The sequence below is a fragment of the Herpailurus yagouaroundi genome, unplaced genomic scaffold, assembly GCF_014898765.1.
Source record: "Herpailurus yagouaroundi ecotype Mexico unplaced genomic scaffold, PumYag 186, whole genome shotgun sequence".
In the NCBI taxonomy this organism is placed as follows: Eukaryota; Metazoa; Chordata; class Mammalia; order Carnivora; family Felidae; genus Herpailurus; species Herpailurus yagouaroundi.
This window is the reverse complement of record NW_024412417.1, coordinates 32,096,252-32,118,033: the sequence shown is the minus strand read 5'-3', so window position 1 is coordinate 32,118,033 and position 21,782 is coordinate 32,096,252. Positions and strand designations below refer to the sequence as shown.

The 21,782-nt window shown below is 51.6% G+C and overlaps 2 protein-coding genes across 4 annotated transcripts in view; one reads left to right on the top strand and one right to left on the bottom strand.

Annotated features, from left to right (window-relative positions):
• CUNH8orf76 (chromosome unknown C8orf76 homolog) overlaps positions 1–5,973 on the top strand; it is a 38,673-nt gene extending 32,700 nt beyond the window's left edge. Inside the window, exons 6-7 of one of the 2 annotated variants that reach the window (XR_005796546.1) lie at positions 4,275–4,608; positions 5,746–5,973. Coding sequence is in view for 1 of the 2 variants with exons in the window: in XM_040494355.1 (XP_040350289.1) it covers positions 4,275–4,313 (39 nt within the window). In the remaining variant the exon portion in view is untranslated. Of the gene's footprint in view, positions 1–4,274 lie in introns of both variants that reach the window. The other variant, XM_040494355.1, reaches the window with a different exon arrangement.
• Positions 98–19,689, bottom strand: FAM83A (family with sequence similarity 83 member A). Of its 2 annotated transcripts, none has more exons than XM_040494351.1 (4): positions 18,279–19,689; positions 10,123–10,290; positions 7,627–7,751; positions 98–807 (listed from the first exon to the last, which is right to left on the bottom strand). In XM_040494351.1, the coding sequence occupies exons 1-4, from the start codon at positions 18,756–18,758 to the stop codon at positions 273–275; spliced, it is 1,308 nt and encodes a 435-aa protein (XP_040350285.1). In that variant the 5' UTR covers positions 18,759–19,689; the 3' UTR covers positions 98–272. The 2 variants fall into 2 exon arrangements, with proteins under 2 accessions (XP_040350285.1, XP_040350286.1); XM_040494352.1 differs by lacking the exon at positions 98–807 and adding an exon at positions 5,922–6,785.
• Between the last annotated feature and the right edge of the window lie 2,093 nt (positions 19,690–21,782).

Below are 21,782 nucleotides of genomic sequence, written 5' to 3'. Positions count from 1 at the left end.
CCACCCGGAACTTTCTGGAATGTGCTCCACAGGCCAAACTAGAGAGGGAAGCCCAGGATCTGGTGGGTGTCGGCCAGTGAATGGTCTCAGGCCTGGGAACATTCAAACACAGAGGACAATGTTGTCTAAGCACTTTCAGCTCAAAGGGATGCACGTTCAAAGCTGCTAGTATTGAGGTGGGGTCCTTGGGCCAGACAGCCCAGGAATGCCCGGCCCCGGCCCTCGGTGGCGGCATGTGGGGGGGAGGGTGTGCTGCTGGAGGAAGCGACCCTTCAGAAATGAGGGGAGGCCTGTAGAAACGGCCTCCAGATGTGGGCCACCCTGGGCACCAAGCCCAGCTGCTCGAGCTGCAGCCGAGTGGGCCTGTAGGCGTTGAGGTTGCTGTAGGGAGCCGGCGTGCTGTCGTGGGGCCTCGGGCAGAAGTGGGTCTGTGGGCTCGGGGCCCCCCAGGGGCCGTGGTGGGGCTGAGGCCTGGGGGGCGGAGGTGGGTTTGGAGCCAGGGGACTGCCTGGCCCCGACGACACCGACAGAGTCCGGTTCTGGGGGTTGCTGCCCGTCGAGGGGCTGCTGAAGGGGTTGGAGGACGTGTGGTCGCTGGCAGAGCAGCTACTGCCACTGAGGCGGCCGGGCGGGGGGCTGTGGCCGGCTCTGGGCTGGAGGGGGGCCGCCAGCCTGGGAGACTTTGGGCCCATCACGGGCTTGGAGGAGGCGTAGAGGTGGCGGAACTCCTCGTCAAACAGCTCCACCGCCGGGCCCGTGAACTTGGAGAGGATGTTCCGGTGGACGTGGCCGCAGAGCCAGGTGAAGCTGCAGGGGAAGAGGAGCGTGAAGGGTGGGAGTGGGGAGCTGGGCTGACCGCCGGGCTGTGGGAAGGACCCCATTTCATCCTGGCAGCACCCGTGCAGGGTGGCCGTGGGAGCCCCCTCACTGATGGCAAGACTGAAGCTCAGAAACCAGCAAACGTTTGCAGGTGAACGGTAAAGACACCAGGTTGAATCCCGGTGCTCAGATGCTGGCCATCCCTGCGGAAGCACAAAAGGGCTGACAGCTGAGTCTCAGTGTCCCCAGCTCTGTGCCGATGAGTCGGTCCCCTAGCTGCTGAGGCCACTTGTGAAATGTGGGAACGCCTGCCTCTTCTGAACGAATAGGCGTCTGGGGAAGGCACCGCAAGAAAGCGGCCGCTCCTTAGAAGGCAGGGGCTGTGTTCTCTTGAAAGCCTTAAGGGTGTGGGCCCAGCTCAAGCACCTGGACCCGAAGGGGTGGGAGGGGAGGGAGGATCACATGCTGTTCAGGAGGTGGGAGGTGGAAGGGAGAACACAAGGCGGGCCCACAAGCACCAGAATGACACAACTTGGGCATGCTTCGCCCGGACCCCCAGGGAGGACACCCTCCAGCAGGGACCGTGGCCCTCCCTCTGTGTATTGGTCTTAAATGAAAATAAAATTCTGAAGGCATTTATGGATTACTTTTCACGATCCCATGATTGAACCAAATTCCTTTTTATCTCTGATGGAAAAGCCCCCTCATTATCTCTCCCTGCCCCACATCCACACCCCCTTCTGTGCCTGGTGACAGCACAGAAGACCCACCAAAAGGGTCAGGTTAGAGATTTCTGGGTCCCTAATAATGGGAACCCAGGTGTGGGGAGCAAAGGTGGCAGGATGGTCACAGGGAGACATGGTCGCTGGGGGGGGGGACAGGAGTGACCCCCACCAATGGTCTCAGCCACCCCCCCACCAGCCTAGCCCAGCCTGCAGAGTCCCTTCCCGGTGAGGCAGGGCAGGGCCCAAGCGGGCTGCAGCAATCCTGGGAAGAACAAGGAGGCTTTGTTTAAACCCCGCCTCCCACCCGGGAGGAGCCTCCCACACACCCCAGAGAGGTGAGCAGCTGATGCTGGGCTAGGGCCAGCCAGGTGACAGGGAAGGCGGCAAATATGGGGACAGGGGACCCTTGGCTATGCTAAGAAATCAATTGCCCTGTGTAGTTTGAAATCAGACTAGATTAGGCCAAGCTACTGCATGCTTTACGCAACAAAACACGTGCAAAGGTGCCTTAGCAACTCTTCGGACCCCCACGGCCCCTGCAACCCACACTCAGGTCCCTTGTGGGTCGCTGTAGCCCCTGCGTGCCTGCGCACTGTGCTGGGGTCCCCCTCCCGCACACCCCACGTGGCCATTCGTCCTGTGCTCTAGTTTTTACTCTTTTCCTATCTCCACCCATGGTAAGAAATACACTTCATTTCTATTGCTTTTTGGCACTTCGTACATGGAAATGACTTTCACAATCTTTGGCTCAAGAGCAACTCTCATGACTGGTCTATTCTTGGCCCATTTTAATTTATGTAGCTATTTACTTGGTTATTTTAAATAATGTAATAAGCACCAATGAACCCACCACCTAAAATAAAAAGCTAGCATCTTGACAACAACCAGCATCTAATCATAAGGGTCCCTCCCAGCAACCCATTTTCCAGGGCCCCCCAAAAGAAGGAATCATCATCCTGAATCCTGTGGCATAGCTCCTATACTTTCCTTTCTCTATTACAAAAAACAAAAAAAGTTTTATGTGTTCTGGAAAGAAAATGTCTTAGTTGTTTTTAAAGTATATGTAATATTTGGGGATTTTTTTTCACTTAATATTATATTGGTAAGATTTAGCCATGTTATCTGTTTCAGTACTCCATTCATTTTTGATTGCTGTATAATATTCCACTAGTGGCTAGATGATGGTTTATTTCAACATTCTCCCATTGACAGGCATTTGGATTGCTTCTGCTATATTTCTGTTGTGACCAGTGCTCTAATGAACATTCTTACATATGTCTTTTACTGTACCATGGGCTCATTCTCTTGGAAACATGCCTAGGAGGAATTGCTGGATTATAAACCAGGTGAATAGTCAGCTTTAGGAGAAAACTCCTAACTCTGTTGAAAGTCACTGTATAGATTTACAGTCCCATCAGCAATGTAGAAAAGATCCTGTACATCCAGCATTTGGTATTGTCGGTCTTATCTTTTTTGCTTGTTGAAAAGGAATAAAATGGCCACTCATTCTAGCCTTGATTTGCACTTTCCTGGTCACTGATGATGCGGAACACCTCATCATGTTTTCACACACGTTTGCTCCTGGCCGAAACGCCCGCTCATGCCTCTTGCCCACTTTTCCTTGCCCTGCTTTGCTCTTGTGATTCCTAGGAGTTCTTTGTGGTTTTCGACACAAATCTTCTCAGGGCATCATGAAAACCTGCTCTCACTTTGTCATCTGACTTTTCACCTTCCTCCAGATATCTTTCAATGAACCAAAGTTCTTGATTGTAATATAGTCCGATTTAGCAATCTTTTATAGGCAAGGCTCTTTTGTGTTCTGCTTAACACAAAAGAGGGGTGTCTGTGTTAAAATACTTAATCTTTGGGGGCACCTGGGTGGCTCAGTTGGGTAAGCGTCTGACTTCGGCTCAGGTCATAATCTCGCAGTTCGTGGGGATGAGCCCTGCATTGGGCTCTGTGCTGACAGCTCAGAGCCTGGAGCCTGCTTCAGATTCTCCCTCTCTCTATCCCTCCCCCGTTCGTGCTTTGTCTCTCTCTGTCTCAAAAATGAGTAAACATTAAAACTTTTTTTAAATAAAATTAAAAAAAAAAAAGACACGTAATCCTTATCCTAAGGGCTAAATGATATTCATGTATTCTTTTCTACCAAGAGTTTTAAAGTTTGTTTTTGACATTGAAGGCCTTTTAATCTATTGGAGGGTGATTTTTTTTTTTTTTTGTATATGTGTTTTGTATATATATTTTCTGTATGGAGATTTTTTTTTCCTTTCCCCATGCCCTGACATGCCCCATCATGTGCAGGTCTCTCTCTGGGCTTTCTGCTCTGTTCCACTTGTCAGTCTGCTCCTCCAGAGTCACATTGTCTTCATCACTCAAGCTCCATGACAAGTCTTGATCTCTGGCAGGGCAAGTCCTCCCTGCCTGTTCTTCAGACTTATCTCAGCTAATCTTGGAGAAATACATTTTACGTCATGACCTACTCACACGTACAAACACATACATGCCCCTGCAACATGTTTCCAGAACATCCCTTACCTTGGTCTGCTCTTATTATGTTTATTCTATCCTATTTCACTATTAAAAAAATTTCCAGGCATCCTCCACTACATTGACTTCCTATCCTGCTAATGGATTGATGATGCACACAGTTTGAAAAACTTTGTTCCTCTAGCTGCACTGGATGACCAGGACCTAATGTGGACATTCATTCATTCATTCGTTCAACAGATATTTATGGTCATATATGAAACTCAGGCACCTGATTAACTGTACTTCACGCCAGGAATGCAACTGAGAAGAAAACAGACCCAATCCAGGTTCTGCCATCATGTTTCCATCTTGGCTAAACAAGCCCACAGAGAAGCTCTCTAGGGGATGATCTGGAAGCTATAAGATAAGGAATTAGCAGGATAAAGACAGCAGGAATGACCTCTCCAGCAGAGTAAATAATCAGCAAGTGCAAAGGCCCTGAGGTGTGAAAGAGCATGAAAGACCTGGAGGAAAACAGTGTGGCCACAGCACAGTGGAGGGGAAGGAAAATCCTGCTGAGACAGAGGCCATGGTAAGAATGAATTTTTTTTTTTTTTTTTTTTTTTTCATTTCTAGGAGCAGTGACAAGTCTGGAAGGATTTTCAGGATGCAAGTGATTTGATCTGGTTTGAATTTAGAAATCTTTCTGTTCCTGGTGGAGAAAGCCCAGAGGTGGAAGGGCGGCTCGGGGCAGGAATGGAATCAGGGCCAGTTAGGTTCTCATGCTGTGCCCACCAAGGCCCCACCCCTGGACCTGCCATCAGGAAGTGGGAGCTTCCTCCTGGTTGACCCCCCAAGCACCTTCTTAGCTCATGCTGATCTTACAGCACGTATCACACCACTCTACAGCCATTTATCCATATTTTTTGATGACAGAGAAGAGCTCTGTGTCCCCAGACCTGGCACAGTGCCTGTGCTGGGGTAAGACTTTCTACAAGAGCTTAAATGTTGAAATACATACAAGCCCCCCAACCTCACCCCCACCCCTCGGCTGAAGATGCGGACAGAGCTCTTCAGTTTGAACTGGGTGCAACCAGGGCCAGAATATCTGAAGTCCAGGGATAGCTGGATTGAAAGAATGAAATAGAGACTGCTTTAGCTGTGTTTTAACTGGAGACAACTCTGAGAGTCCCAAGGAAAAGGATTTTCGGAAAGCCTGGCAAACAGGTCCCCCTTGAGAGCTGAGTGCAAAACAAGTTATAGTTGCCGCCCTGCACTCTCTCCAGATTCTTCAGGTCTCAGGAACGGCCTTGCATGTCTTCAAGCCCACTGCCAAACCTCCTCCTGACACCTCCCGTATCCGGAGGACAAGCCCAGTAGCAGAGAGGACGAGCTCTCTCTAGGAGAGCCAGAGATCCTAGCCAAGGAAACTGGAGACCCTGGGCCAATCACCCACCCTCTCTGTGCCTCAGCTCCCCCATCTGTCAACTGGAGGAATAATGCCTCCTTCAAAGGCTTGTCAATCCTTACGAAATGTCTGACCACACCTGGCCAAGGGTCTGGCACAAAGCTCAACAAGGCTGGCTCTGCTTCCTTCTGCCCCTACCAAGGGCAAGGGCCGCCCCTGCGTGCTGAGCCCTGTAAGAGCAAATACAAATGAAAACAGGCTTAACTCTCCCTATTTAGAATAAGAGGAGAGACTTTTCCTCCTCTTCATTTTCTCTTTCAGAATTTCTTTCTCTGTCCCTGAAGTCAGAGGAAGAATCGAATGAAGAGGCCTTTTGCTACATTTCCCCAGTAACTACCTGGAGCTTATACCCTTTTGTTCTACCACAATTTCCACGACTTTCCAGGACTTTCTACTCTTCATCAAACCTCATATAAAAATGCTCAGGCTCAACCATGTCTTAGGATCACTTCTTTATGGAGGCTACATATGCCACATAAAACTTATAAACAAGTCCATATGCTTTTCTCTTATTACCTTATCTTGTTTAATTTACAGGCCCCAGGCAAAAAACCTAGAAGGGTAATAGGAAAAAGAAGTTTTTCCTCCCCATATAGTGGGTATGGGTTTTTTCTGGAGGTGATAACAATATTTTCGAACTAGACAATGGTAATGGTTGCACACACAGTGAATGTACTAAATGCCACTGAATTACACATTTAAAGTGGCTAGTTTTATGTTATGTGAATTTCCCTGTAAAAAAAAAAAAAAAAAAGAGGGAGGGAGAGAGAGAGAGAGAGAGAAAAAACTCCTCAGCTATGGTGGGCCCCTGCTTCCAGGCTTGGCTCCTTGGGTCTGGGGCAGCTGCCCTGATAGAGATCTGACCCTTCCCATCCAGGTGGCAAAACAGGTCTAGTGGCAGCTTGGTCAAGGTCAGAGGCCAAGGTCAGAAGCCTCAAGTCCTGATGCGGGGTGTGAGGCCAAACTGGGTCCCAGCCAGAGCTTTATGCCTTGATGGACAAAAGCTGCGAAGCTGGTTTTGGCCACTTGGGGAGGGTAGCTCAGCCCCACCTCAGCCTCTTAGGGAACAACCGAGTGCTGGATGCAGGGCCCAAGGGTCAGAAGCAGGTGGCCTTCCTTTTGCACAACGCCGCGGAGAGATGCTGTGGATAGAAATGCCCTTGGGGCTCAGTGACCCCCGGACGCTGGAGGTGGTCCCAGAGGACGGCCTCTCGTCAGATACCTTCCCGGTATAGAAGCCATGAAACAACCACGTCCCCCTGCAGACGGACCACACTGCATTCAGCTCCGGTGCTGCACAGCTGAGGAAAACAAGACCCAGAAAAGGTGGAGAGAGAGAGGCCCAGAGGAGAGCAAAGGGGAACCTCAGCCCACCCCAGCCACCTCTTCCCAGGCTCCCATCACTCTCTATGTGCTGCTTTTTTTTTTTTTTTTAAGTAATTTCTATGCCTAACATGGGGCTTGAACTTACAACCCCAAGATCAAGAGGCACATGCTCTACTGACTGAGCCAGTCAGGTGCCTCTGATCTGGCTGTTGTTTATCTCCTTGGGGTTACTGGGAGCTCCAGAAGGGTACCCCAGCCCGGAGCGTGCCTGGTATGTACCCAGGAGGGCTTTACGTAGCTGTCCAATGAATGAAGGAACAGAGCCGTGTGGTGCCTTGCCCAAGGTCACCCAGCCAGGAAGCTACAAAGCTGGGAATTGAACCTCTGTCTTCTGACTTCCAGTCTGGGCTGCTGCCACTTCCTGTCCCTAGCACCAGCCTTAGATCCCATGGAATTTGGACACACTTCTGAAAATAAACTAGGACACACACACATACACACAGCTCAAAGCAAATTGCATAGTTTTACAATCGTGCCTGAGAGAGCTGAGGAGGGAAAAAGAAAATTCGATGTCCTATGGCAATCCGAAGGGAAACTGGAAGTGCCTCTGGAGCCTGAAGCTCCACCAGGAAGGGTCCAGATTTCCCTCTTCTGCCCAGACTGGTACTGCCTCCCGCCTCATGTATGTGATAAAGTCCCAGCCCTGCCGGGCACAGGACTGGTAGGGGTGTGTGGGCCTGAGTGGCAGGGGCTGCCGTGTATCGTGCTCAGCCTGGGCCTCCTCCAAGCCTTCGATAGGTGAAACCCGGCACGCACCTGTACGATCCAGACAGCACGTATCTCCAGTCCGAGATGATAAACTTCTCCTGGATTTGGCCGGCGAACTTCCGGCCTGATTTGGCACAGTATACCTCTCCTTCCACACTCCGGATGGAAATGTTCTGTCACAAGGAGAATCAAGCTGTCACTCGCTATGTATACATACATGTTTCTCTAGGAAAACATCTGGAAGGATGCTCACTAAGACATCAACAGGAGGGGTTATCTTTAAATTTTTTTTTTTTCAACGTTTATATTTTTGGGACAGAGAGAGACAGAGCATGAACGGGGGAGGAGCAGAGAGAGAGGGAGACACAGAATCGGAAACAGGCTCCAGGCTCTGAGCCATCAGCCCAGAGCCTGATGCGGGGCTCGAACTCACGGACCGCGAGATCGTGACCTGGCTGAAGTCGGACGCTTAACCGACTGCGCCACCCAGGCGCCCCAGGAGGGGTTATCTTTAATTGGTAGGATCATAGGCCATTTTTATTTTTCCCTTGGCTGAATTTTCTAAATTCTTTTCATTGTCCTGATATTATGTGAATAATGGGAAAGACAAAAAAAAAAAGGGGGGGGGGGAAATGGTAGAATTTAAACAAAGCAGAAAATAGAAGAAAGATGAGGGCCTAATGCCCATACAGCCCTTAGTCTAGGCTCCCATGGACTCCAGAGGCCTGGCAAGCCCAGCCTTGCCTTGTAAGTGACATGAGTCCCTGACCCCAAGCTAGTCAGAGGGAAGTGCAGCCAGAAGGGGTGGCTCTGTTTGTCCCTTTCTCCCCCAGGAACACCTGCTCCCCCGGCCATCAGCCAGAACCCTTGGGAGACTGGCAAATCACAGGGGTCTCCAAGGAAGGTAGGATACTGGTGGGGTCCCATGAATGTCTTTAGTGGCTGTGCGGGCTCTGGGAAGGGGATGCCTGATGCCTCCAACAGTGACTCCCAGCCTCTCCGTAAGCTCTATGACATGTTGACGGGAGGACCACATCCCACCATCCCTTGGTGGTCAGAGGACTGTTACGTGTAGCTGATGTGGGCCATGGAGACAAGGCCTGTGCTGACTCTCTAGGCCTGTTTTGATGACCTCGTGTCGAGGAGGTGTGATCCAGGTAACGTCAAGCAGACGCAGTAATCAGAGGACCCTGAGGCCTGCTGGTCCAGGAGGTGCCTGAACTCAGCAGCATCCCAAGCAGTGAGGAGGGGAAGTGGGGAGAGCAGGGTCTCTCTCCCGGAGGCTGACCTTGCCTGACCTAGAGGAGAGTCGCCAAAGGAACTCCCCATGTGCTGTTGAGCTGGGTCTGCTTATAAAAACTGGGTGGTTTTACATTTGACCTTGAATTTGCATTTGGCCTTAATATGGGCCGCAATGTCCTTCTCTATGTTTTTTGGCTTTTTTTCACTTCTCCAACAGATTTATTTTTGAAAGGAATGGGTTTTGAGGAGGAAAAACATGGGGTAGAGATATGGAATAGAAAATAAATACAAATGTAAGCTGTTTTGCTAATTGTTTTATAACCACAACAAATTCGTACAAAACAACACAATAAAGGTTCAAAGATCGAGGTGTTCCCCTAGGCAAGGCTGAAGATTTCAGTCTCTGGTATTTGGAATTTGGGCTGCAGTCCTTGTTTTTGGATGGATCACTGGGTGTGTGACACAGTCCATGCGATTAACCAGATATGAACAGAAGAATGGCCACTTGGCCCAGGTAGAAGTAGATGAAGCCCTAAATGTGACATGACTAAATGAACTCTCATCTCTGGGTTTCTTTTCTGATTGCCAGAAGAAGGAAGTGGGGAGTTGGGTTCAGTCCAAGAGGATCAGCTTTCTGGTGGGGCTGGGGAGTCCTAGACATGCACCAAGCAGGCCTGGATGTTGTCGCCCTGGCTTATGACGTGTGGCCACTGGGTCTCAGCCAAGGAGAAAAAAAGCATCTGCAGAGATTGCTGCCCACGGGATATCCATGGGGTCCTTGCAGTTCCCAGCCCCCGTGTGTCTGTGTGAGGCCAAAGGGCTATATGTGGGAGTGATGGAGTCCGTTCGCGGTCAAGTGCTGTGGGGTCCTCCTGTTCTCTCTCTCCCTGTCGCTGCCATTTTGGAGGCCATGTATTCCTTATGGCGTAGCTACAAGATGGGGAGGGCGGTCTGTCCTACACTGGACTTTGAGCAAGAAATAAACCTTTATTACGTTAAGCCATTGAGATGGGGGGAATCTGTTAGCGTGGCATAAGCTATACTATCCTTTTTTAAAAAAATTTTAATGTTTATTTATATTTGAGGTGGGGGAGGGGCAGAGAGAGAGCCGGAGGCAGAATCCGAAGCCGACTCCAGGCTCTGAGCTGTCAGCACAGAGCCCCTTGCGGTGGTCGAACTCACCAGCTGTGAGATCATGACCTGAGCCAAAGTCAGGCACTTAACCGACCAAGCCACCCAGCCACCCCCAGCTATACTACCCCAATACAAAATACCTTTTGGATTCTCATTGGGAGCCCCTACCTTGAGGTGGCTGTCAGAGACCTGGACTTTGTCACACATCTCTTGGAAGAGCTTTACGCCTCCCTGGTCCAGCAGCACACAGACAAACACCCCGCGCTTGTTTGCAGCCTCTAGAATGTCACAGAAGATCTCCACATCCGTGAACACATCCATCAGGATGGCCAAGACCTGGGCCAGGGCGGAAAGGTGGAAACAAAAAGAGTCAGGGGCCCCGTGCTAAATGGTTGCAGCCAAACTTCCTAAATCCCAGTGGGGCTAAGAGAGCCCTTCTCACTTCAGTGGGGCTGCAGGAAAAAGAAACGGGGATGGGGGGAGGGGTGCTCTGCCAGGGCAGCATTCAAGGGAAAGAGCCGTTGTGGAGGCCTCTGTGCTAATTCCATCTCTACAGTCCAACCACACGCCCTGTGGCCACTTGGTCCACTGTTCGCGCAGCAGGCACAGGAGGAAAGGGAGAAAGGTAGAGACCGAACGCAAGGAGGGGACGAGAAGAACAAGAGGAGGCGGCCAGGCAGGTTTTGGGCAGAGAGATAGATTTAACGACATGGTTGCTCAGTCATGTGGAGCTCGAAGGCGCTCCAAGGCCACTGGCCTTCAAATGGCGGTAAGCCACACAATCCTCGCCTCAAAAAAATCCCCGTGGAGACCCTATTATAGACTAGACTAGGCTGAGCTGCCCCAGTGGGATGGAGAAGGGAGTCCTGCTCAGCCAGCAGTTTTCTGCCTCCTCTGTCATAACGGAATCCTGGGGAGGGAGCTCGAGACATCCAGCAAAGCGGGGGACACGAGTGTGTGCCTGCCGGGCCAAGCAACCATTCCTCCCCCAGCCAGCAGGACCCAACGTTTGCTTTAAGGAATCCCCTCTGTTCCACAAGCAATGTGGTTTGGGTGGGGCCATTGCCTTGCGCTGGATTGGGCACAGGGAGGGCACATCACCAAGGCCAGACCAGTGAGAGCACTGCATCCCCTGCTGGCCACAGTGATTGGCCCGGGGCCGCTCACATGATCTAAGTTATTCTAAGAAGAGCCGGTTCAGGACTTCAGGACTTCTGGGGGAAAGGAGGCGTTCTTGCTACCCGGGTGGCTCAGCTAACCGATTCTGAGCTAGATTCCGAGCTACCGCTGCTAGCGGCCAGCTCGCCATCACGTGGGGACAGTCTGCCCGAAAATGAAGCCAGTCCTACCCTTCACTTTCCCACCGTAGATGTCAGTACATGTTCCTCTTCTTAAACTTGCTTGGGGTTGTTTTCCACAGTAATGTGATTTATAAAAAGAAATGTATGGTCTCTGACCCTGTTTCTGGCACCAGAAACACTTGGAATTTCCTAAGTGGTGAGAGCTGAAGGAGAGAGATCCTTTGTTATGTTAATGAGGTGGCTTTTGGATGGGAACTGGTTGCCAGGGGAACCAACTCAGTGATTAGAGGGTTGGAATTTTCTGTCCCTCCCACCACCCTCCCCCCAGGGAAAGAGAGAGGGCCTGGAGGTTGAATCAACCCCCAATGCCGATGATGTAACCAATTATGCCTGTGTAATGAGGCCCACTAAACACCCCAAAAGGACGGGTTTAGAGAGCTTCTGGGTTGGTGATTTGGGCAGAGCAGAGTGCTCAGAGAAGGCATGGAAGTTCTGTGTCCTTCCCCATACCTTGCCCTGTATCTTCCATCTGACTGTACCTGAGTTCTATCCATTATAATAAACTGGTAGTCTAGAAAGTGAAAAGTTTCTTTGTTTTGAGCCACTCTAGCCTGCTGATCAAGTCCAAGGAGGGGGCTGTTGGAGTGTCCATTCTGAGCTGATTGGTCAGAATGGTCAGAAGCACAGATGACAATCTTGGCTCGGGACTGGTGTGTGCTGGGTTGCAAGACACCCAGCTGGTGTCAGAGAATTGCTGAATGATGGGAGAGTCCCCCACAGTGGGACTGGAGCAGAAGCAGATGGCTGTCACCCTATCAAAAGTCTGTCCCAATACCCAAATCATGGCATATTGACAAGTGGGTCATTAGGCAGCCATTAAAAATGATAATTATAATGGTTACATGAAAATTGTAAGACAGGGTGAAATGCGGAGGTAAAACTTGCTGTGTAATCCATGCTCAGCACGTGTATTGGCAAATAATGAATTCAGTTAAAAAAGGAAAACAGAGGGCCGCCTGGGTGGCGCAGTTGGTTAAGCATCCGACTTCAGCCAGGTCACGATCTCGCAGTCGGTGAGTTCGAGCCCCGCGTCGGGCTCTGGGCTGATGGCTCAGAGCCTGGAGCCTGTTTCCAATTCTGTGTCTCCCTCTCTCTCTGCCCCTCCCCCGTTCATACTCTGTCTCTCTCTGTCCCAAAAATAAATAAACATTAAAAAAAAAAAATAAAAAAAAAAAAGGAAAACAGAGAACAAAATGATAGTATGTCCAGTAGGATTGCCAGTGAGGGACAGTAGTACGTACACACATCAGCCAGCACAAAGCCAAAACTAGCAGTCAAGTTTGGACTGGGCACTAGGGCAGTTTTCAGCATTCCCTGTAATAACGTTCCACCATTTTTCTAATAATATATATAGTATATTATTATATATTAATGTATAATAATATGCTATATATAGTATATATGCTATATATAGTGTATATATAGTATACTCTAGATATATAGAGAGTATACTCTGTGTCTCTCTATAGTATATATAGAGATATAGAGATTTGTTGGCCATCCACATCTGGGAAGTAGCAAGGACAAGAAGAAGGTCACTGAAACAGGTGAAGGAGATGTCTGGTACCCACTTGGAGCTAACTTCCTGCTCAGATGATGTGGGTCTCTGGACAGGGGAAGGAACTGCCCAGGTTAGAAATCAGAAAAGATGCTCTAATAGGGAGGCCACACTCCTTTAGAGCCATGGATGGCCCCGTTATCATAGGATTGTCTGTACATATTTAAACTTATGGTACCAAGGACAACTGAGACCCTCTCTGCCAAAAGATAAATGCCTCCTCCTTGAGGGAGATATTGACAAAAGGGACAGTTCTCTCTCCCCAGATCAGTAAATCCTCCCATTGTGTTCCAGTGAGTCCTTGTTTCCCAGAGATGAGGTTGGTGACAGATTGAACAGAGAAGGGAGCAGCTTTGCAAATAACCCCACTTAGTGATTTAAGGGATGCTTGGAAGTACGGGCTCACAACATCTAGGTTTATCCTGTTTGCCTCCTGTTGGGATTGTTTCCCAGCTGGATTGATTCAAGGCCAATACCCTCTTCAGTTCCCTGCGTGGATGTGCTACCTTACATGGCATAGCAGGATGAATGAGGAACTCCAGAAAGATATGTCCACATCCTAACCACCAGAACCTATGGACGTGACCTCACTTGGAAGAAGTCTTCGCGGGTGCAATTAAGACTCTCAAGATTAGATCATCCAGGATATCTAGTAGGTCCTAAATCCAGTGGCACATGTCCTTATAAAAGACACTCAGGAGAGAGACAGAGAGAAGAGGAGGAGTCCAGGTGAAAATGGAGGCGGATGCTGGAGTGAAGTGGCCACAAGCTGAGGAATGCCTGCAGCCACCAGAAGCTGGGAGAGGAAGGCAGGACCCTCCCTTAGAGACTTCAGAGGAAGTAGGGCCCAAGTGACAGTTTCATTTATGTATGTATGTATGTATGTATGTATGTATGTATGTATGTATGTTTATTTATTTTGAGAGAGAGAGAGAGTGGGGAGAGGGGCAGAGAGAGAAGAGAGAGAATCCGAAGCAGGCTCTGTGCTGCCCTACCTCATGACCTTGAGATCATAACCTGAGCCAAAATCGGAGTCAGATGCTTAACGGACTGAACCAGCCAGATGCCCCTGACAGCTCCCGTCCTACTGGAGATGAGGTGACTGCTTTGGACAAGCCACATACCCTCTCTGGGCCTCAGTTTCTTTTGATAAAACACTGCTCAAAAATAGAGCATCAGCTATCATTCAAGGTGCATCCAACCCTAAGCCCAGATAATAGAAATGAAACCATGTGCAAAAAGCATAGGTTTTTATTCTAGTTTATAGTTTAAATATGACTCTGATTTTTATATGCATTCTGAGCAAGTATGAATACTGTTAGAATAACATGCAAAAACGTTTTAGTCCAGATTATGGGAGAGGATTAAAATTAGTGCCTACACCTCTACGGACATAAAAAAGAAATAAAGTAGGCCAATCAGCTGGACCAGCACGTCGGGGTGTGGTTGGCTGAGAAGAAGGAAGCACTTTGATGACATCTTGTAGGGGAGGAAGTGCCGTGTGGCAGGCCAGCTCTGGGTATCTGAGCCGCAGTGAGACCAAGGAACCCCACCAGGGGGCTGCTGGGCTGCTGGGGCAATACCCACACGCAAGGGTCATCCTGCGGGGACCTCAAATCCTGGCTGAGAATCTCTCACAACCTGCCAGACAGATGTGAGCTCCTCCTGGGCTGAAAATCCTGATGCTTCGGGAAGGGCAGGGTGTAGATCGGGAAATGGGATTTGGGTCCTGGTGGGGCCCAGGCATGTTGGGGACAGTTGTTGGGAACACTTACCACCCCACCCCCCACTCAACGCTTCTGTTTCTATTCTTGCCTCTTTCTCTTCTATCTGCTGATGCTCCTTTGTTTTCCAAAAACAACAGCCACACGCAGCGAGCGGAGTGGCATTCCTTTACAGTTTTGCAAGTCTCTGTGGTATCTGACTTAATGGAAGACAGCTGGCTTCTCGTATCTGCTTCTGCAGCAATCTGTTGTGCTGTGTTGTGTGGGTGGAAGCATATGAAGATAATCTGGCCTCACACAGATAAGTGATTAGAGAGGGCATGGCCTCCCTGGCCCACTGACAGGATCTTGGAACCCTCAGGGATTCTGACCACACTTGGAGGATGTATTATTAATCACGGTTTTTCCAGGGCGCCTGGGTGGCTCAGTTGGTTAAGTGTCCGACCCTAGCTTAGGTCATGATCTCAAGGGTGGCTCAGTCTGTTAAGTGTCTGACTTCAGCTCTTGTGATCTCATGGGTGGCTCAGCTGGTTAACTGTCCAACTTTGGCTAAGGTCTTGATGTCAGGGTTCATGAGTTCAAGCCCCACATAGGGCTCTCTGCTGTCAGCCCAGAGCTTGCATCAGATCCTCTGTCCTCCTCTCTCTCTGCCCTTTCCCTGTTCGTGTTCTCTCTCTCTCTCAAAAATAAATAAACATTTTTTTTTAAATCATGCTTTTTCCATATTTTATGATGCTTTACCATCCAGGGTTAATTGATTCCTGAAGACTAGCAAAAACACCTTGCCTAGGAGCCTTTGAAACCCACACCAAGCAACCCCAACCCCCTCCTTTACCTAACACACACCAAGCCAATAGTCCCCCTGCCTTACGTGACAGCGAGGGACCCCGGACAGCGAGGGACCACCTGCAGCCCAGAGCCCACTGAGATGGCCCCAGCTACACTGCCTGCCCACCCACCCCTTTCTTGCAGAAGCACAGTAAGGGCCTGTGCCCATGCATTCCCCTGGCTCTGTCTGCCTCCCGACGGATCCCGGTGCTTCCTGTGTGGTCCTGCGTGGCGTCCTGCTCCTAGGGATCTGTGAGTAAAAACTTCTCGATTCGTGCCGGTCATTTCTGTGCCTGCGTGTCTTCCCACCTCTGGGACACCCAACCCCTCCCCACTCCTGACCTTTGCCGGAAATCCTTTCCCCTTTCCTCTCTGCCTGACGACTCCTTACTCAGCCTCTGAGACTCAACTCAGAGGCCACCTCTTCCGTGAAGCTTGCCTTAGTCACCCTCCCGGCCCCTCCCGGCACAGAGGGCTGCTCACACCAATGTCTTCTCCTCTAGCGGGCAGGCAGAGGCAGGAAGGCCTCTTGTTCTGCTCTGCCATCTGGTTGCAGGGCCTGGCCGTGAATTAGGCTTCATGGGATAAAGGAGTGTGAGCGTGGAGGGAAAGGGGGATGGTTCCCGCTAGTGGGTGCAAACTGGTCTGGAAAACATGGAGCGGGCTCTGTCTGTTCTTTCAGAAGGCTGAAACCACAGGAGGAGAATGCAAACCCGACCACCTCCAGTTCTGAGCGGCGAGGCAGGGGGCACAGCCTGTGACTGGGTTCCAGGCCCCCTGGGCTCTCTGTGGGCCCAGGACAGCCCCGAGCCTGTGTGTGTGTGTGTGTGTGTGTGTGTGTGTGTGTGTGTGTGCGCGCTCGCGCACGTGTGTGTGTGTGTGTGTGTGTGTTGATGGGCAACAAAATGGGTGAAACTCATGAAGGCCGTGAGCGTGGCCTGGGACAAGAGGGTGTGGTGGGGACTGTGGCAAAGGGTACTCACCCAAAGAGGTGGCTGCCACTTAGTACCACAGAGCCAGCCCTTCCCACGGGCTAAGTGGAGCTGGAAAGTCTTACTTTCAGGTGACATCTTCAGATTGTTAAGTGTTGTCTTAAATGCATAACATGCTGTATTGGTGAAACAAAGGACATCAGGAGCCTCAGGGCCACAGGGGAGGGAAGCCTTGCTGGGTGGGGAGGAGGGGGAAGAAGAGGGACTCAGCCAGGGGATTGCTTCACAAGCCCTAACCTGGCTGCTTTCCAGGGAGCCTCACTCCCTGGAGCTGTGGTTGACAATCTCCCTAATACCACTGGTCCCCATGCATCAGGAGGGCACTGAACTTCACACGCAGAGAGACCAGAGCTAGCGCACTTAGGAACAGGCCCTGGGAGCTAGAAGAGACCTTAGTCCAGCCTGGGATCTGAAGCCTGGGGAGGTCAAGGGACTTGCCCTAGGTCACACAGCCAGCCCCAGGCCGTGTCAGACCTCCTGGCTGCCTGCCTCGGCCCATCTGTCAATTTCTAATGCTGACATGTCACTGAAACATGAAATACTGCTCTGAAGCAGCATTGCGACTTGAAAAGCCAATGCTCCACCCACTAACCTTACTTAACTTTTCGGAACTCCACTCCCTCCCTCCCCCATCCACCCACGGCCCCTCTACCGTATGCGGGCCTTTTCCCCTGCCCCGGCCCATCTGCCAACCCCCCGCCCCAGCCTTCAGATCTCACACAGTACTGAACTTCAGAGGGGATACAGTCATGAGACTGGGGATCCTAGCAGAAAATGAGCTGAAATATCAGCTTGTTCTTTTTTGAGCCTATTCTTGCCCCTCTGCAGCTTCAGGAGGGAGGAGTGGGCATCTGAAGCTCTATTCGGAATGGTTATTTTACACACCGTAGAATGAGTTACATTCCCCAGCTGCAGCAGGTAGCCAGTGTGGCCTGTGATTCTGGGGCATAGGGAGAACTGACCAAATGCCAGCCACCGTGCCTGAAATTCTATCAGCCAACCTCTGGTCTTGAAATATTTTTTCTTCTTCTAAAGTCACGCATTAAAATGTAAATACTCTGGGGAGAGAGAAGCCTTCTCTCTGCCTATTCGGTCCCCTATCTGACCGCCAGCTGGATTCAGGTGCTGCACAGTCCTTTGTGGGCAGGCAGGTCTAAGCAGAGTCTTAGGGGACAGGGGACAAGTGTATGCTGCAGTGGACGGGCCCCTTCATTCGGGAGCACAGAGGGGGGGCACCTGGCCCAGCCGGGGGAGTTCAGGAGAGCCTTCCTGAGAAAAGGACTTGGGTGCTGAGTCCTGAGGAAGGAGTAGCCATCAGCTGGATGAAAAGCAGGGAAGGTGAGAGGGTCCCAGGCAGAGAGAACAGCACATGCAACGCCCTGAAGACAGAGCACCTTGGGCTGGAGAATCTGAGTGTCCCTCAGTTTTGAGTGGCAAGAGCTGGGAGAGGAGCTGGAGAGGGTTGTGAGCTATAAGGAGCTTGCTCTTCTCACTCTGGGCAACTGGGAGCCACAGAGGGCTCTAAGCAGGGAAGGGACCAAGTTAGATTTGAAGCATAGAAAAAGTGCTCTACTGCCACACGGCGACTGGGTGGGTGGTTGGGGGGAGTCCAGATAGAAGAGGAGGGGCAGGCAGGAATCTATCACAGGAGTTCCAGTGATGGGTGGTGGTGGCCTGGACCCAGACTGTGACAGGTGGGATCAGAAAGTCAGTGATCCAGGGTGAGACAGAGAACAACATCCCTGACTCCATCCTAAACCCCAGTCTTCTGAACTCCATCCCTTAAAGCCGGAGGCACCCCTCTTCTCTTCTACCGGAACCCACCCCACGGCCACGGAGACACAGGCCCCACCACCGATACCTGGCTGGTCCGGGTGATGCAGCGGCGAATGAGGTCTCTGATGTTGTTGTGCTTGTCCGTCTGGAAATACACGGTGGCGCTGGACTTTTCCTTCAGGTAGGGCTTCTGGGCTGAGGTCCAGCTGTGCAACAGGGTCGGCTCGCTGCCCTCGGAGGCCACGGGGAAGTAGGTACCGGACTGCAGGGAGCAGGAGTCGAGTCCCTTGGGACCCGCCTCTGCCCCTCCTGGGGGCTCCGGGGCACAAGGAGGCTGCTTGGCCTGGGCCTGGATGTACTGGGCCTCCACCGAGGACAAGAAGTCTACCTCACCTTCCTGGCCAAGTGCCTGCCAGTAGGCCTCGGGACCCCCATCCAGGAGGGCGTCTGTGGCCAGCCGGGCACTCTCATTGTCGCTGAAGTCAGCCCTGGCCGGCCGGACCCACTGGCTCTTGACATCTTCCAGGCGTTTCCGGATCTTGCCCACATGCCTTGACCGGCTCATGCTGCCCTGTCCCTGGGCCGTGGTGGGGAGGCTGGCGCCTGAGCTCCTCCTGATGGCAGGGCTCGTGAGCCACGGAGTGGGGATGAGGAGCCCTCAGCACTCCTGGGAAGCACCCAGCATCCACCTGCCACCCCTCACACCCGCTCCGCTCGGAGGAAGTGATTTAACGTTGTCCTGAGTAACACTTCACAGCCAGGCCTTGGCTTATCTCTGGGTGACACCGCCCTGCCCGCTGGCTGCAGGGCCGGCTCAGTCACGCCCTGGCACACTCAGCCCTGGGAGCCGGCCTCTCCTCCCAGCAGCCTGCCTCCGATCATTGCACAATGCTCCAGATCCCCGGCCGGCCGCTGGTACAGAGAGGGGAGGCTCTCCCTGCACCCCTGGGCCTCGGCTCCTCCCGTGCTCTCGGTTCAAATGCCATTGGTTCAAGACGAGAACTCCCCTGTGCGGCACGATGCTGCCCCTGAGATTGCGCCAGCGTGGGGAGGGAGGCTGGACGCGGGCCACCAGAACTGTCCCCCAGGCACTTCTCTCTCCCAGTGACACCCGAATCCCCAGCCTCCGGTCCTCTGAAAAAGCTTTTCTCTGCTCCCTCCCTCCCTCCCCTATTGTCTATCAAAGTCACGTTTGAACAGATCGCCCAGAGAAGCTCCAGTCTGGGGGCCAGCACTGACCCGCTGCAAGACCCGCTTGGGGTACCGCCTGGAGAGGAGTCTGCGGTTGAGTCTGGGCCGATGGGACCGGCCGTCCGTGAGCTGGGGCGGCAGGTGCAGCAGGTGTGTTTGAAGTGTAGGAACAGCTAAGGGAGAAGCCACATTTTCTTTCCAGGTCAGGTCACGGTCAAGTCCATGTCGATGGAATGCAATGTACGTCTTTGGGTTCTGCCAGAAACAGACTGAGACAGGATTGGAGTACAAGTACGAGGGGGCCGCCACGGACACGTTAACGAGGGACATCTGCGGTCAGTCCTGCCGGGCCCCCTGGGAGATGGTATCCAATACATCCTGGAGTTTTCCTACGCAAAGGGTGAGAATTTATCTACCAGCCTCCATTTGTCACTGGCGGAGGGCTGCTCCTGGGCCCACATTAAGCTCCTTGTGGCCGGCCTGCCCTGTGTGCTCACCAGGCACAGCCCTGAAGTCAGAGGAGGCACGTGGTCAGACTCTCAGGTGCACGGTCAGAGATTCACGGGAGTGGTGAGTGGGGACGGTCGGGAGTAGGACCCTGACAATGTCTGCTCAGGGAACTAAAAAACTGGGACTGTGTGGTCCTCACAGCTGGCAGATAGGGAGAGCCAGAAGCCTGTGGCATATCTATTCTTTGGAGGAGAATTGCTGTTACATCTGTAACCCACCAAAGCTGTGGCCCAAGTGGCTCAGTCCAGTAGGAGAATAGTATGTTTTTTTAATGTTTATTTATTTTCGAGAGAGACAGAGACAGAGCATGAGCGGGGGAGGGGCAGAGAGATAGAGAGGGAGGGAAACACAGAATCTGAAGCTCCAGGCTCCAGCTGTCAGCACAGAGCCTGATGTGGGGCTTGAACCCACAACCTGAGAGATCATGACCTGAGCCGAAGTCGGACACTTAACCAACTGAGCCACCCAGGTGCCCCAGGAGAATATTTTTGAAAGCACAGTCCAGGGGGACCTGGGTGGCTCAGTCGGTTAAGTGTCCGACTTCGGCTCAGGTCATGATCTCGCGGTTTGTGAGTTTGAACCCCACATCAGGCTCGCTGCTGTCAGCACAGAGCCCGCTTCGGATCCTCTGCCCCTTCTCTTTCTGCCCCTCCCCCACTCGCACTCTCTCAAAAATAAAACATTTAAAAAATAATAATAAAAGCACAGTCCAAAGAAGACAAAAAGAAATTTCCTCTCTACTTTTGAAGGTTGTTGAAAAAAATCCAATTCATGCCCTCAGGCAGCCCTCCCTTTATTAGACTTTATCTCTTCCCCCTCAATCCCTGGAACGTTGAGGACAACAAACCCAACAAACTCTCCCCCTATTGCCTTTGTGCCTCCGTGCCCTTCTTCCTCTCTGTTTGGCCAACTCTTGCTTGTGCAAATTGACTTAACCTCTTTCCCACATTCTCCTCTGAGCTTGTCTCCTCTCTGGCCCTCCTCAGTCCCTTCTCTCGTTGCCTAAGTCCAGTGCCCAGTCTGGTTAGACCAACCTGGGGAGGGAAGTACTAATCCCTGGGATTTGTTCTGGTTCACGCCAGGGCTCAACAGTTGTCTCCAACTCTCCATTGCCCGCCATGTTAAGTACCCATTCCTGAGTCTCGAGTTTGAGGTCCTGCATGTTTGGGACCTGTGTGAACATTCCATTCCTCTCCTATACTTGGCCATAATTGAGTGCTCACTGCATGCTGGCCATCTGTGCTGAGGGAGACACAGATAAGTGGACTCCATTACACAGATGAGGAAACTAAGGCTCAGAGAGGTTGAGTGACTTGTCCAAGATCACACAGCGAGTGAGTGGCATAGCCTGGGCACTGTTGCCCTAAAGCCCATGTGTTTTTCACTCTGCCAAGCGTCACCCTTTCCCTTCCCCTCCCCTTTCCCCTCTATCCTCAGAACAATCCCCATCATCTTATGAGTTCCAGAACGTATACAGGAGAGAATGGAAGAAGTGGGTGGACATGATGGGGTTCTCTTCTCACCCAGGACCAATTCTCTTTGTTACATTAGTCAATGACTGAGGGACGCCTGAAGCAGTGGTAGGTCTCCAGGGCCGGTAAGGACTATTTTTTTTTTTTTAGTGTTTTGTTTTGTTTTTTTTTGTTTTTTTGGTTTGTCGGGGGGGGGGGGGGGGATGGCATAGAGAGAGAGAGGGAATCCAAAGCCCAATGTGGGGCTTGAACTCATGAAACATGAGATCATGACCTGAGCTAAAATGAGATGCCTAACTTGGGGCGCCTGGGTGGCGCAGTCGGTTAAGCGTCCGACTTCAGCCAGGTCACGATCTCGCGGTCCGTGAGTTCGAGCCCCGCGTCTTCGAGCCCCGCGTCTTCGAGCCCCGCGTCTT